We start from the raw sequence: 16,618 nt of genomic DNA, 5'->3' as shown, positions 1-16,618 counted from the left end.
TTTTTTCAATTTGAATATTGTTTATTTAACAAACACATACAAAAATATTAAGTAACATCCAGAAGTCACTATTAGTGGAATTTTAAATTCAAAAATACTATAACATTAACTCTTAAAAGGTTTCTTGGCTAAATGTAACCTGTAGGCAACATTGTACCATTTAGGAACCCATTAAAATAAACGTATAAAGTGTAACTAAGTCTAACTAACTTTAAACTACTTATCTCAACAAAGATCAAAACCATTTGAAAAACAAGAAACAAGTGTCAAATTCCAGTATTTGATCATCACTGCTTCATTTCAGTGCATGTTTTCTGTCAGTTCCCTGTGTCTTTCCTCACATGTGTTACCATCACTTGTGCTGATGCTGCTCAGTGCTTATGTCACAGGTAGGTGGCACATTTTGTGCACTGCACTTTCACTATACCCTTACATCCTGGGTATTTGTGCCTGCCCTTTTTTCCTCCACCCAAATAGGGCAGTGGTGGTCAGTGTTGTCATGACAGACAGATGCTGATGCCAATGGTGAATGCTGCTGTGGTGATTCCATAATGGTTCACTGTTGCCAAAGGCAATGTGCAATTTGCCATGATGGTACGTTGTTGCCTCAGGACAACAGCTGCATTTTAACAAATGTCCACTTTTTAATTAGCAAATAAATTGCATGAAACTATCAAAACATAAAGTTAACTCACCTATTAGTGTGAAGTTATTTTTTTCCAGGTGGAAAAGGGCCAGGAAATAATGTTTTGAAAGCCTTTTTTTGCAGCAACAAAATCACACGAGAAAGAGTTTCAAACTGGCTTCCTGGAGGTCATTTGATGAACTAAAGCATTTTTATTGTTTCCTTATGATTTCCCTCTTTTTCAAAGTGTTGTATCATTTGCTGTGATGCACTGTTGAGATGTGACTGGCCAAAAATGGGTCTGTTACCTGAGAGCAACATGGTACCATAGAGGGTTAAACAGTTTAGATCAGTAGATGCATTTGGTCAGTGATGAATGTTTGGGTCTTTATGAGTTTATTCCGTAATCCGCTTGACTTCATTCTGCTCCACAGCCCCGTATGCTATATTTTTATATCGCTTTACATGTATCTTGTTTTAGAAATGTTTACCAGTGGGAAATCTATGCATTCCTAAGTGTTTTTGTGCTAATGTTTCTTTGATGTGCATCAGCATGTGTTCTTTGTACAATGTAAATTCAGCTTGTCCACAGTGGGACATAAACTTCTAAAATCCAAAGCTTAGTTTGAGCTTTCCTCTCTACAGTCAGCACTAATTTTGACAGAAATAGCATACACACCACTGTGTTTGATTTTTATTGGGTGAGTACTGAATCTTTAGCCACGCTTCTGTGGATTTGTACTGCTTTACCTATTTCTATAACTGCCAAATAGACATATGCTTTTGGCTAAAGATAAAAGCTGGGTTGGCATGGACTGTGAAAACAAACAATTTAATTAGAAATAAATGTACTATGAAGAAACACTGTGATTTAATTCAGCAATTTGTTGTCTCGCCATAAACAGCACATTACTTCCTTGAAATGTGCACCGTATCACTATATACAATTTTTTTTTCTTTTCTTTTTTTTTTTTGGTACAAATTTCTCCTCCACCCCCAAAACCTATTTCATCTCCTCTCCTATTTGAGCTGCCAGGTGGGAGCCTACATCTGTAAAAGTTAACGAATTACATATTTGCCCTTTGAGGACCCATCTGCTTTGTTAATAAATAACATTTTCATATTCGCTGTTGCTGGTTGGCATTTTGAGTTCAGGGAAGCACAGCAATCAGGATAGGATTAATAACATGATTGAGTGCCTGAGGGTTAGTCGAGGAAAAAAACAGGTATAAAGAAATAACTGGAATATGGAAATGGGATTTATTATTATCAGACTGTACTTGAACTGGTGATTGTAATCTGAGCTACACTGTGGCCCGTGTACCAGGTAGGCAGCCAGGTGGCTCTGCATACGAAATGTAGACTTACCTCGACCCACTATCTGAGGATAATAAACTGTCACAAGCACAGACACTTTCACACTTAAAAACAAACTGACAACTACAATTACACCGAACTGGCATGTTTATTTGGCTTTACTTGAGCATAGTTCTGTGACAAAGACGGTCCTGATGTCTGCGTATTGTCTCTAATGTTATGCCCTCATTGCCCCACCATCTGTCATTTGTCTGACAGTGTTAATGTGTCTGGTGACCTTTGGCATAGGAGCCAAACTAAATTCCACCCAAATGACTGACATTTTATAATCCTTTTCACATATGCTTTGAAGTCTAATGTAAAAGGGTTCTGTGTAGTATTGATATGTCAGACTCTAAACCAGAACACACTTACTACCAAAATCACCAACGAATCAACACTATGTATCCACAGACTGTATCAGTCACTGAATAAAGTATAAAGCTCATTGTTTACACATATCTGTATAATGGTATCATCAACTTTTCTTCTTCAAACAAAACCTCATAGCTGACACTCGGTTAAAAAAACATGTATCGTAATTTATTTATCTATTATTACCTTCGCCAGGAGGTATTGTGATCACTTTGCTTTGTGTGTGTTTGCGTGTTTGTGTGCATGTTTGTTTGTTAGGAAGATAACTCAAAAAGTTATGGACAGGTTGAAATTTTCAAGAAATGTTGATACCGGCACAAGGAAGAAATGATTAAATTTTGGTGGTGATTCGGGGGGGGGGATCTGTCTCTGAGTGCTTTTCTTGTAATCTTCATGTGCCTCATCAGCTGATAGTTTACATTATCGCTCTGTTAGTTTAGGCCTGTTTATAGACAGAAAACAGCCAAAGTAAAACCACAAATCACCTCAGGTTTCTGTATGGTTTGTGTTGTCAGTAACTGACTAAAGATGTATTTAGGTCAGAACTGTTACAGTTTAGTCTGAACTTTGGATCAACAAATTACAATAACATCACCTAATATCTTTATACCTCCCAAAGCCTCATAATTAAACTCACCCATGTGGGAGAAACTCTGTGATTTTAACAAGGGAGTAGGTTTGATTCTGACATTGGTGGGGACACAAATGTCTGGTCTAGTTTTGACCAACTCGATATGTAAAACGTCATGAGATAACTTTTGTTATGATTTGGCGCTATATAAATAAGATTTGATTTGATTTAACGAAAGTGCTCCAAGGCAGCACTCCTGAAAGTTGATGTTTTTTTGCATTTGCAATCATAATTTTACATCGTGTAGAGCTGATCAACAAGTAAACAATCATAGTCAGTTGGTTCTAGCCATTTTGGCACCCTAGGCGAGATATGAATTTGGTAAACACAATTTGGTATGAATTCAACCAACAGCTCTGCTGCTACAGACATTTGAAATTTCCCCCATTATAAGTAAATGTGGGGAAAAAAAAGATTTTAAGAATTCATTAAAAAAAAAAAAAAAAAAAAAGGACTTTGACCTACTTTTCCCAAAATGTAATCATATCTATTCTGGGTCACTGGCAATCTATAATCCCAAACTGGTATGAATTCAACCAATAGTTTTGCTGCTAGAGTGTTAACAAACAAAGAAACAAACAAACCGAACCAAAAACAATACCCTTTGCCTTCCCTTCGGGGGTGGGGTAATTATGGATTAGATTTATATAGTGCTTTTCTATGAATGCATACTCAAAGCACATACATTGGTTCCATTTTTCATTCACTCACACATTCACACTCTGCTGGTGGTAAACTACATGTGTATCCACAGCTGCCCTGGGGCAGACTGATGGAAGTGTGGCTGCCAGTCCACACCAAGGCCCCTCCAATCACCACCAAACCTTCATACACTGGTGTGAGTAGTACTAGAGGCAAGGTGGGTGAAGTGTCTTGCACAAGAACACAACAGCACATGACTGGGACAGAGCAGAATTTGAACTGCTGACCCTCTGGTTATTGGACAACCTGCTCTATCTCGCTTTGGTCAAAGGCCCTGTGGTGTTAGTTTTATTTCACCATGTGAGAGCAGAGTGACTCACTACTCCCTCTCGTGGTCACATAAATCCACTGGTCCATCAGTGTGTTAACCCATAAAGACCCAGTGCTACTTTTATGTCAGTTCCTAAATGAAATTTTCTCTGTATTTAACCTTTCTTGAGTGATTTATCATTATTTATTTATAATATTATGCTCTGTATTTTGTATTTTAACAGCAAAAATCATATATTTTCTTGTATTTAATTTACTGATCATGAAGATGTTCATAAAAGCTCAAACTAAAGTTGAGGGTTATTATATCAAAAGCAGAGAAAACTGAGGAAAAAGTGACTTTGAACTGAACATAAACCAAGTGTCTCCATCCTCTGTCACTGATCCAACTCAGTGCATTTTACTGGTGAATCAATGCTGTAGAAGATGACGGTGTTTCCACGTTCACTACAGAGCCTCTGAACGTCCAAATGGGTCATATCTGATGACCACGAAAAGATGACAAACTGCATTTTACACCAATTATTTACATGTATTGATAGGATTAGAGGATCAACAGGTATTAAACAGTTTAGATCAGAAGCTGGTTTTGGTCAGTGATGGATATTTGTGTCTTTATGGGTTATTCTAAAGACTCTAATGATAATTTTAAGTAACTTTTTAAAATTTGAAAGTAGAAATAATACATACAGCCCTTTTAATAAAACACATTCAGGGAATTTAAAACTCAATTAAAAATCTAAGCAAATAAATCCAACTGACACCTTGTCTAACTACTGCCAGAACTTGAAGAGCAAATTGTACATGATAATTGGTACTTTCTGTTGACAGCAACATCTCAAATAAACATGCATTATCCTACCTGCTTTTTAACCAGAACAAAATGTAGATGAGTTTTCACATTTGTGGGACAAGCAGACACCTGCTATTTTATTCATGTTCTTTGCAAACAAAAGTTCAGTCAAGCTAAAAGCAGATTCTAGGTCTCTTCCATTGCACACACCTTACAGCTCCAATTCTTTTTGCTCCTAATGCTATAAATCACATTTGTCCTTCCCAGTCGGTGTTAAACACCGTAAGATAGGCTTGATTTATTGTCCAAAGCGACCTGAGGGACATTTAAAAGTAAGTTCCAACCCTATAGTATTGATTCTTCATGCTGTTCATGCCAGTAATCTCAGCTGGTCTACATCACTCTCTTATGAAAAGTAAAAAAAAGGACTGGTGTCACTTAATGTCTATAGTTTTTTTAAGAGCATTCCAGGGTGGTGGAGACATGATATGTCTGAGTCTTCATCCTCCGCTTCATCTCTCTTATCATCTGACATACAGCTAGAGGGTAACAGCAGTACACTGTGGTCCAGTCCTCGCATACGCTGCCCTGTGAATACATATGCACAAGAGCAGACATGCAGAGGAATATGTAAAAAAATACACAAAAAAAAAAACAAAAAACAAATACAGACAGATGTAAGATGCTCAAAAGCAGTAAGGAGCTGCAAGTATTTAAGTGAACTCTTAGCTGTTTTTTAGTATCCAAATGTTGTCTGTTTTATTCTAATGCATTCATAAACATGCATTGTCCGTTTTGGTTTACTGAAGGATGCAATACAATGAAATTTAATGAAGTCACACACTTACACGTATTTTGTACCTCTCCCTAATACCAACTCGTATGGCAAATGTGGATCCTGGAAGGAGAGGCATGCACAAACACTCGCCAAACTGGTGAGCCAAATTCAGGTCTAAACAGCACGGTACCAGAGCCCCAAGAACACCTGAAATAGATGCAAATGAGTAGAGTGAATGTTGTTGTGCGACATATACTTACAGTCATAAAAAAACAGTTAATACAGTTTAATTAATACACAGTTAATACACAGACAATTGCTAACATGCTGAAAGGAGTTGATTAAGATCTGAGCTCATAAAAAAGAATCTGAGACTTGGAAGAATGTAAGACTGTGAATTTTTTTTTTTTTTTTTACTATTTTTTAGTTTATCAAATAAAATATAACTATGCATGAATGTTGCTGGTAATATTGTAATTTTACCATATTTTCCATGATAAACATACTGTGTTAATATCTTTTCAATAGAAAATGTCACTAAAAAATCACCAAGTTGCTGCATTTTTCATTGGATATAGAAATTGTTTTCATGCAACTGTTCATATGATTTTTTTTTTATTTTTTATTGAGTTACCTGTTATAACTATATATATAATAAACATACCATCCTGGTTCAAATCGTACAAAAAAACCCAAAAACAGTTAATACACATAATTGTGTATCTTCTGGTAACCCTATATATTAAGGTGCGTGTAGCAACTGTTAGTTGGCAGGTTATACAATGCTTATTAATTAATTATCCATGAATATGCTTTAAACTATATAAATGTTGAATAATGCCTTCATTAACATATTTATTATTTGGTTAAAAAATTTATGAGCACTTACAAGAAACTTCAGAGTTTATAAACTGCTTAAGAATGTTAATAAAAGCATTAGTGTATAATATCATTATAAAAACATTTATTGAGCTCAACTAATAACGAACACGTACTTCATTTCACTTTTATCAAACAGATAATTATGCTTTTTGCTGCAAGTGAAACTAAAGTGGGAGCAGGGCTTTACACATATATGGAAGATTAACACATGTTGATATGTTTACTAAAAATTATAAAGGTTTGTGTAGAATCTGTGTTATGCTGACAGCCAGTCATATTTTGTTGTAATCTGATTACATAAAGAATGCTAATTCTCCTCTAAGACTACTGAAACGTGTTGCAGTTGTAGAGGAGAATAAGAAGACGTACTGAAGAACTTGCAAGTCTATGAAAAGATTTTTTTTTTTTAGAGAACAATCAAAACAGAATTCTCTATACAGAAACAGTGCATTGTGGTTGTTATCATGGACGTAATAAACTGAGATGATTGTTAGATTAGAAATGGAGTTGGGTAATGTCAACCAATAACCATGTCCCAGCACAAAACACGAATGTCACTGAAGCATGAGTGTATGATGAAAAGCCTCACTGAATATTTAAGGTATGGACAGCACTAATACAGTCTATGCAAAAATCAAAGTCAACCTTGATAACATATAATGTATATTTCAGATGGGGAGCTACAACAAAGCTACTGGGTTAATAAGTGCATACTATTGTGGCTTGCTGTGGCTCCAGAGGTGGAGTGGGTTGTCCAGGAACTGCACAATTGCTTATTTATGACTTAAAGTGCTTTGTCTTGTAGGGCTGAAAAGCTCTGTACAAAAGCAGTTCATTTGAAAAAGCAAATATGAGTGTTACATCCAGTAGAAGAAAAAAAGCATAGTCAACCGACAGTAAATGTAAATGATCTCCTGTTAGATTTACTCATGTTTAGGACAAGCTTGAGTTGCTTTGGCTGACACTGTTACAGCTGTACAGGGGCAGTGCATACCCAGTGATGATATTTAGAGTCAGCATGAGGATTTCCACAGAAAATACCAGCTGAAACTTCCACACAATTCGTGCATTTTGGTTATTGTCATGAAATTGGGCAACCAAGACCACTGTTGTGTTAGTAATGAATATTGACTAATGACTACTGATGACACCAACCACAGACCCTATATCAGTGTTTTTCAACCTTGGGGTCGGGACCCCACATGGGGTCACCTGGAATTCAAATGGGGTTGCCTGAAATCCCGAGTAATTGATTAAAAAACAACCAAACAAATAAAAAATATATGGTGAGTTGAGAGAGACAATCCATAAAAGACATGACAAACTCTGAAGCTGAAACTGAAGCACTGTGGTACTGTTTATCTTTCAAATGTTCATCGTGGTTGGTTTCAGATGCTGCAGCTCTTTCATAATTCATAGTTTGAGTTCTTGTTTGTTCAGTATTAATTGTCAGCCTTGTAAATCCAAGCTGGACTGACTGTACATATCCTGAGCAAGGAAAATAAAATTCTCACTTTCTACACCTGGCTTTTCTGCCTCCGTCCATAATAATATACATTATATAGACTAAATGTCGTCTAAAATTAACGTTTATTTGCAACATACAGGGTGGGGAAGCAAAATTTACAATATTTTGAGGCAGGGATTGAAAGACAGTGTATGACCAATTAGTTTATTGAAAGTCATGAGAATTTATTTGCCACAAGAAAACTGACATAATAGAAAATGTTTTTATTCTATGTGTCCTCCTTCTTTCTCAATAACTGCCTTCACACACTTCCTGAAACTTGCACAAGTGTTCCTCAAATATTCAGGTGACAACTTCTCCCATTCTTCTTTAATAGTATCTTCCAGACTTTCTCGTAATAGTTTTGCTCATAGTCATTCTCTTCTTTACATTATAAACAGTCTTTATGGACACTCCAACTATTTTTGAAATCTCCTTTGGTGTGACGAGTGCATTCAGCAAATCACACACTCTTTGACGTTTGCTTTCCTGATTACTCATATGGGCAAAAGTTTCTGAAAAGGTATGGATAATAGTGTTAGGTATGATTATGACATCAATATATGTTTGGTTTCAAAACAATTGACGTAGTGCCTGCTGAGAAAAAACAACTAAATGTTCATTGTAAATTTTGCTTCCCCACCCTGTAATATAGCAAAATATTACATGATCAAAAACAAATTAATTTTAGCTAAAAAAAAAAAAAAAAAAAAAAAAAAAAAGTCTCAGTTTTGAATGTCTGGGGTTGCCAGAAATTTGTGATGTTAAAATGGGGTCACGAGCCAAAAAAGGTTGGGAACCACTGCTCTATATAATTAGTGGTTGAAGGAACTGTAATCTCACCCACTGACTTATGAGCTGCCATTTTGAAGAAAGTAGTTCATAATTTAGCCATTGCCGTGTTGTTTTTTTGGGCCAGAAGTGAACATATTTGGACAAAAGGGGCAGAACCACAGAGTCCAAAAGGTTAGAGGTGAACTAATCAGTAACAACTAAAAGACTCAGAAAATGATACATTTCATCAAGCATTGCCTAACAAAGTCCTTTTCCAGACTTATTAGTGGAACCTAATAACCACAGTAAAATGAATAGTCTGACATGGAAACAAAGTGTGCATCATTAAATAAAGTAAAGAAGGTCTGACTCAACAGGCAAGTGAGCTGTCAAACAGAGCTGTCAATCAAAGACTGACATCAAAGCATCTATTCACCCTCAGATTTTATCAACAGAGGACAAATGTAGAGATGAACTTCCATGTCACTTATTAGCCGTTCTAAATAAAACAGATGAGACTGGAATAAGTCTTGGACAAAAAATACTGACTTAGAATTTCTAGAAGTTCAATGTCAGTCTGTGGCAGCCAGGGCTTTTTAGAGCAAATTGGATGTCACTGGTATTACAACTTTAACCCATAAAGACCCAAACAACCACTATCGACCAAAACCATCTACTGATCTAAACTGTTTAATACCTGTTGATCCACTAACCCTATCATTACATGTAAATAATTGATGTAAAATACAGTTTGTCATCTTTTCATGGTCATCAGATATGACCCATTTGGACCTTCAGAGGCTTTGTAGTTTCCATGGAAACACCATCATCTTCTACAACATTGATTCACCAGTAAAACCCATGGAGTTGAATCAATGACAGTGGATGGAGGCACTTGTTTTTATGTTTAGTCAATGATATTTTTGCTGTAAAAGTACCTTTTTTGTAATTTTTTTCCTGATTTGATATAATAACCTTTGAATTTACTCTGAGCTTTTATAAACATCTACATAATCAGTGAATTAAATACAGGAAAACATATGATTTACACTGAAAAAACTTAAAATAAGGAGGATAATATTACAGCAAATGGTGATAAATCCTTTAAGAAAAGTTAAATAGAGAGAAAAATCCATTTGGAAACTGCCACAAAAGTACCACTGGGTCTTTATGGGTTAAGATACTTCCTCATCGCCTTCATTTTGGGGCTGAGGTCCTTGCCCTTTGACACCTACATAAACATCTCATAAACTCGTGGGAATATGCAAATCTCTCACAGTACGAGTTTTATTTACATTCTTAAGCTGTCTGTAAACTGTATTCCATGTTTTAAGCTTAGAAGCCCTAATAAATGTCTTACAATCTAACAATAAACACATAACTGCTCAGTCCTCAAGAGGTTTGCACACACATTAATCCATACTAACCTCATAATAACTATATTATCAGGAGTTATATAAGGCTCTTATAACATATTAACCAACTGACCATGGAATGCACAACTTAAAAAGGTATCTAAAGGCTTCCCAAACTTACGTTACATGTGAACAATATTCTGTAAATGTTTTGTGTATTTGTAGATCCACTGATCTGTATGTTATAATGCACATGTGTAAATGATAAAGTGAAGCATAATATTGCTGGGATTACACTTGAGAAATTTCAGTTTGTTCATGTTATTCACATTTTTTACAGGATAGTTATTAGATGAACATTTTCATAATGTCATTTAAAGTTTTTTCACTCTAAATCACAGAGGTCAAACATGCGGCCCGGGGGCCAAATCCGGCCCGCCAAAGTTTCCAACCCGGCCCGCGGGATTAATTTCTGAAAAATTGCAAAAATTACACTGAAGATATTAACAATCAGTGGTGTCAAAATCATTTTAATTCAGGTCCCACATACAGTTCAATTAGATTTCAAGTGGGTCAGACCAGTAAAATATTATCATAATAACCTATAAATAATGACAACCCCACATTTTTTCTTTGTTTTTTGGTGTAAAAAAGTAAAATTACATGACAATGTTTACTTTACCAAACTATGTATGTACAAAAAATGTGAATAACCTGAACAAATATGAACAAACGGAAATGTCTTAAGAAAAGTAAGTGCAATTTTACCAATATTCTGCCTGCTACTAAATGTTTTGTGTGATTGTAATGTACATGTGTCAATGATAAACTGATAAACCGAGGCATAATATTGTTAAAATTGCACTTGTTTTTCTTAAGACAGTTCAAGTTGTTCATGTTATTCAGATTTTTAAGGAAACTTTGTAAATGTAAACCTGATCATAATATAATTTTACTTTTTTTTTACTGGTCTGGCCCACTTGAGATCAAATTGGGCTGAATGTGGCCCCTGAACTAAAATGAGTTTGACACCCCTGCTCTAAATAATAGAAACTTTTTTTGGTGTTGTCATTATTTCCAGCTTATTCTGTTATTATTGTACTGGTTCTGATCCACTTCAGATCATATGGGTTTGAATGTAGAACCTGAACTAAAGTGAGTTTGACATCCCTGCTTAAAAATAAGACTTTTTTTCGACATTTTCCTCTTATTAAATCTCATTCATCTGGAAAAGAATCAGCTTTTCAGTGTTTACTCGTATCCATAAACTCGTCAATATCTTATGCAAAAAGCAAAACAAAACAAAAAAACGTATGTTACATGTGGTCTTGTCTCCACAGATGTCAAACAGGCCAGTGCTCCAGTCTCCCCCTGTCTGTGTGATGGTGGTGATGGTCGTCGTGGTGACACCCAGCCCGGGCTGCGTCAGAACCGGGTCCGTCGACGCAGGGATGGCGTCTGACTTCCAGTTGTCTTCACTTCCTGTGGCGAGGTTCACCACTTCCTCCTCTTGTAGCTCAGACGCCGAGTCTTCAGTGAGTGACAGTTCTGGTCTGCAGGGACAGAGTTTTGATGGCTCTATTTTTAAATAGATGTTTGATAAATCTACAAAAGCTTGTCACATCTTACACAGCACTGAAACGCCCCTGCAGGCTTAATATTCAAAGAAACTGTCTAAAATTAAAGTCAATTAGTCTCTGCTTCATTTTCCAGTAAGCAGGGATTTAATTTAATATAATTATTTCATTCATTAAGTTAATTTCATTTTCCTGCAGCAACATTTCTTGTTCTCAGCAGGCCTTGAAACACAACACCATAAATACACCTACCACCTGTTACATATGCAATACAGCTTTTTACTGCTAGTAAGACCTGAAGGAACTCTTTTAGTCCAAGCAGAGTTTGTAGTAGGAGCAAAATATAACAAGTTAAGAATCTAATATAAACTAAATAAATGTTTGTGTTTAAATGTCAAAGAGACATAAAAGAAAAGAAAAGAAAAACAGGGAAACAGAGCAGCACAGAGGTAAAGTAAAGAAGATAAGTGAGCCATTTGCTGTAGTTCCATTGTGCTCAGCAGTGACAATGCGCTGTACCGGTAAGAACTGAGAAACACTTACTGGTGTGTGACTGTCGTCTGCTCCATGTCTGGAAACCACTGGCATCCAGAGGAGGAGGAGGAGGAGAGAGAGAGAGAGAGAGAGAGAGAGGGAGGGAGGAGGGTGGGGGGGGTGAGGCAAGGCGAGAGAAGAGAGGGTGAGCAGGGAGTCAGCAGGAATGAGGAGGTGGAGGAGGGAAGCGGAGTGACACTTCCCCAGCGAGAGGGTGTGTGTCTGAGCAGATAAACCAGCAGTCGGATGGCTCGGCCAGAAGCTGTGTGACAGAGATAAGTCTTGTAGTTGTCTTCTGTCGGAGTCTTTACTGAGCCCCCCCCCGCTAATACTGCAAATGAAGGCGATAGATACGCATCAGGGTGCATGGGTATGAATGTCTGGCATAAAATTATCAGATGTGTGTGTATTCATGTGTACACTTAACAGCAGGACACAATGAGTTCAAATGTTGTCATTAGTTTGGTTAAATTCTTCTCTGGAATATAAAAAATACACAGATGCACTGCTCATGTAATATGCACTTATTAATCTTAGTTTTATAAAGAAAACATGTAAAATTATATCACACACACACACAAGAAATCAAAACCAAGTATTGTTCGACCCCTAACATTCAACAGTTCAATTATTTGCATCTATTACATGGATTATGTGTGGAAAAAAATGTTAAACTCACCCCAAAGGACCAAACACAAACTCATACAATGAAGAGCCTGCAAGAGAAAGATGCATTTTATTAGCAAAAAAACATGTGGTTGGAGGGGGGGGGGGGGGCTGTCTATATTCACACATTTCCTCTGTTCTGATGTTGACCTTTGCATTTAGACTGATTTACAGTGCTGTGGGTGTGTGTGAGAGGGAGTTTTACATGGTGAAATGACACGTTGTGAAACTGCGGTGGGTTCAGATGCTCCAACAGTTCTCACATCAATACAATAATGCTTCATTATTCAACACAGTCATTCAATTCTCACTTCTTCTGTTCTTCTGTGAACATTTTTTTAGGCCTTTAGTTGCATTTTATGTTAAATATTTAAGATAATTTTTAAAGCTTCATGCAGCCAAGTTTGGAAATACCCCCCCCCCCAAAAAAAAAGAATCTACAGGGTGTATCAAAAAAAAACTATACATTTTGAAAAATTACCCCCTGTTCCACATTTGATAATTTTTGGAATTTTCTTTTATGGATGTCAGTAGGTAGGGGATTGGTGGATATTTGTCCAAATTTACAGACCCAGGTTTTCATGCATGAGTGAGCAGGGGCAAATTGTGCAATCCAAGTTAAAACTGGTTTGCGCGAAGTAGCGGTGGGATTTAAATACAATCAAAAGTCATGGGAGGGGACAATGGGCATCCATCAAATCGAGCCCAATCCCCTGACTGGTATTTTTGGCATTGCTCCAGATTTAGATCTCCTTAAACCCATACTCAACTTCCTGGCTTTTGCTTTATTAGCTCGATGAGCTATTGGAAAGTCAGATACACTGTTCGGGGACCAGAGAATAAATTCTAAAAAATATAGTTCCCCTTCTTGGTATTTTATGAGAAACCCACAACAATAATCTCTGAGTAGCTTCCCACCTCTTTTAAATAAATACATTTTATCGTATTAATTTTAAAAAATATTTTCTTTTCCCTTGCTCTATTTTCTGTTGTCTTTTTTGTATTAATGCTGTTTAAACATGGTTGTTATTATTATTATTATTATTATTTATTTTTTTTTTATAATTTTCATTCTGTCTTTTCATAAATTTTTTCAGTGGTTGTTTGTATCTGTTCATGTCTGGATAGGGCAGGGATTAAAGCAAAAATTTTTCATCTGACTGAAAATTTTCTTCTGGTCAAAATCATTGGCCACTATTAAAAATGATGCAATACAATACTACTATAACGTACAAGTTTATATAGTCAAATTTGGCAATACTGTAAAACACACTGAATGGGAGAGTGTACAGGTGTAGAAGATTAGTAACATGGATAGAAAAAATGTCATGAGTGGTATTGGTGGGGGGTCTGGGGGTCCTCCCCCAGAAAATTTTAAAAGCTTCAGGTCAATTTTGGTGCACTATGGTTAATTTTAAAGGGTATGAAAACCTTTGAAGCAAGTGAAAATAATAACTAGAAGAAAACCTTACTGCAAAAAATGAGTGAAAAACTTTTTATTTAACAATCAAGCCACGCCCACCTCCATCTATTTTTCACGCATCTCTCAATAGTTCCCACCTCAGCACCTTCCTCTACACACGTGTCCGTGATGTCGTATATGCTGGCCAAAATAATCTGTACATCGTCAAACCTGCGTCCACAACCCCCTCCCACCAATATCATGTTCTGTTTTGATTGGAAGAAATTACGTCAACTGAAACAGAAATTATATTCCGTTCCAGATACTCTCTGAGGGTATTTAAAATACAGTGGCTTTGCAAATACCAAGGGTGTTACTCATTCATTCAGTTTTATCTTCGTACTGTACCACACAGATAGAAATAAGATGCTAAACGGGTCAAAATAAAGCACTTATGCAGTCGGGCGCGTAACCGCGTAAGGCCGCGGCGCGCACAGCCGCACGCACGGGAAGGGCACATACACACACACACACACACGCACACACACACACTAGTCATATACCAGCAAGAGGAGATAAGCTATGAACCCAAACATGAAGGTCCATGCAGATCAGTTCTGTCTTCTTCCCTTTTCGCTGTGGTTCTTTCATAATGAAAGCTACTTGTTAGCACTAAACTAAAGTTAGCATCTGGAGGCTGAACTTCGGTAAAGCTGAACTTGTCCATGTGTTTCTGAGGCACAGAATGAGCAGCGTTTCCTTCCAAACATAAATAGTCATCAGTCTCTCCTCCCGACATAAAAATAAAGAAGTCATCTTATTACCATCACTGTTAAACCTATCAGCCCCCTGTGCGTGGCGTGCCTGTGGTAAACACCTGCAGACCCAGGACAGCAGACCCAGGACAGCAGACCCAGGACAGGATCGCGGTGCCGACTGGACTCCGCGAAACACGTGGAGAAGTTACTTCAGTATGACTTTTTTCCCCCCTCAATTTTTCCATTTGACGGAAATCCGTCGTGGTGACGGAGAACTTTAATCCCTGGGATAGGGTGACGTGTTGTGTCATTGGTTGATGTTGTTTAGAAAATCAAAAGTCTCCTTCCTGTATAGTGAATGTCTTATTCATGTTCTGTTATTAATAAAAATACCTTTGAAAGAAGAAAGAAAATACTCTTTCTCATCTTTTCATGGTCATCAGATATGACCCATTTGGATGTTCAGAGGCTCCGTAGTTACCGTGGAAACACAGTCATCTTCTACAACATTGATTCACCAGTAAAACCCATGAAGTTGGACAAATGACGGTGGATGGACACGTATTTACATTTAGCTAGCAATATCTTTGCTGAAAAGTAATTTTTCCTTAATTTTTCTCTGTTTAGAGAACAACTTTTAAATTACTCTGAGTTTTCATGAACATCTACATGATCTGCGAATTAAATATAGTAAAATACATGATTTACACCAAAAAAATGCAAAATATAGAGGATAAAATTATAAAAACAAAATGGTGATAAATCAGTTAAGAAAGGTAAAAAATAGAGAAAAAATCATCTGGGAACTGCCACAGAAGTAGCACTGGGTCTTTATGGGTCAACTGTATCTTTCCTGAAACAATTATCCTTTTTGACTCAGATGTAAGTTTTAAGAATACGTAAGTTACTACAGTGGTTGTTTCTTACTCTGTCTTTGGTTAAACATGCCGATTGTGTGAGGGTTTTGGTTATGATGTAGTGTTGGTGTGATATTGTATTATGTAATGCAGCACATCACCCTTATTGCACTTAACCATGTCTGCACAACCTTACAGAACTGTATTATTCTTCACCTGTACTGAAACTGAAGGCTCTAGCTGCAGTCTATTTCCTGCAAAAATAAAACCACAGCTGGTGACAAATTTAGCGGATACAGCGTGTATGTGACTCAAACCTCAGCCTACTAGGAAAGTGAGCGCTAACAAGCCTCCATTTTTGGCAGTTGTTAAATATTAAGATTCAGCTCTTAGCACAATTATTCAGATTAAATGTATCTAACCCTGAATGATAATGAGCAATAATTTGGTTTGGCTAATATTTTATTTATTCACTTTAATTTATTCTACTTCTTCTGTGTTATCCTTGTGTCGTTGAAGTAACTCCTGCCTGCAGGAGTCTGGATGCTGAACTTTTACCCCACTGCACCTATACTTTTCACACATTCATCAGAAAAGTGCTATTGCTGCATGATGTAAGGTACTTTGCACTACAGGGGCAAAGATCTCGCGACCCCCCCTCCAAAACCATGACAAGTCTGAGATGAATCGTATTCTTATGGGGAACGCTTAGCATATTTATGTCCTCAGAAGAAATAACACCATGCAGCAAGGAGACAAGACACAACAACCAAGTG

At 36.8% G+C, this 16,618-nt stretch overlaps 1 protein-coding gene across 1 annotated transcript; it reads right to left on the bottom strand.

The window, feature by feature from the left end:
• Positions 1 to 5,203: 5,203 nt before the first annotated feature.
• Positions 5,204 to 12,898, bottom strand: plac8l1 (PLAC8 like 1). The gene is made up of 5 exons (XM_030154031.1): positions 12,839 to 12,898; positions 12,169 to 12,421; positions 11,369 to 11,601; positions 5,601 to 5,737; positions 5,204 to 5,340 (listed from the first exon to the last, which is right to left on the bottom strand). The coding sequence occupies exons 1-5, from the start codon at positions 12,861 to 12,863 to the stop codon at positions 5,209 to 5,211; spliced, it is 780 nt and encodes a 259-aa protein (XP_030009891.1). The 5' UTR covers positions 12,864 to 12,898; the 3' UTR covers positions 5,204 to 5,208.
• Positions 12,899 to 16,618: the final 3,720 nt, after the last annotated feature.

Source organism: Sphaeramia orbicularis, chromosome 14, assembly GCF_902148855.1.
Source record: "Sphaeramia orbicularis chromosome 14, fSphaOr1.1, whole genome shotgun sequence".
Taxonomy (NCBI): domain Eukaryota; kingdom Metazoa; phylum Chordata; class Actinopteri; order Kurtiformes; family Apogonidae; genus Sphaeramia; species Sphaeramia orbicularis.
This window is presented reverse-complemented; position numbering and strand designations above follow the sequence as displayed.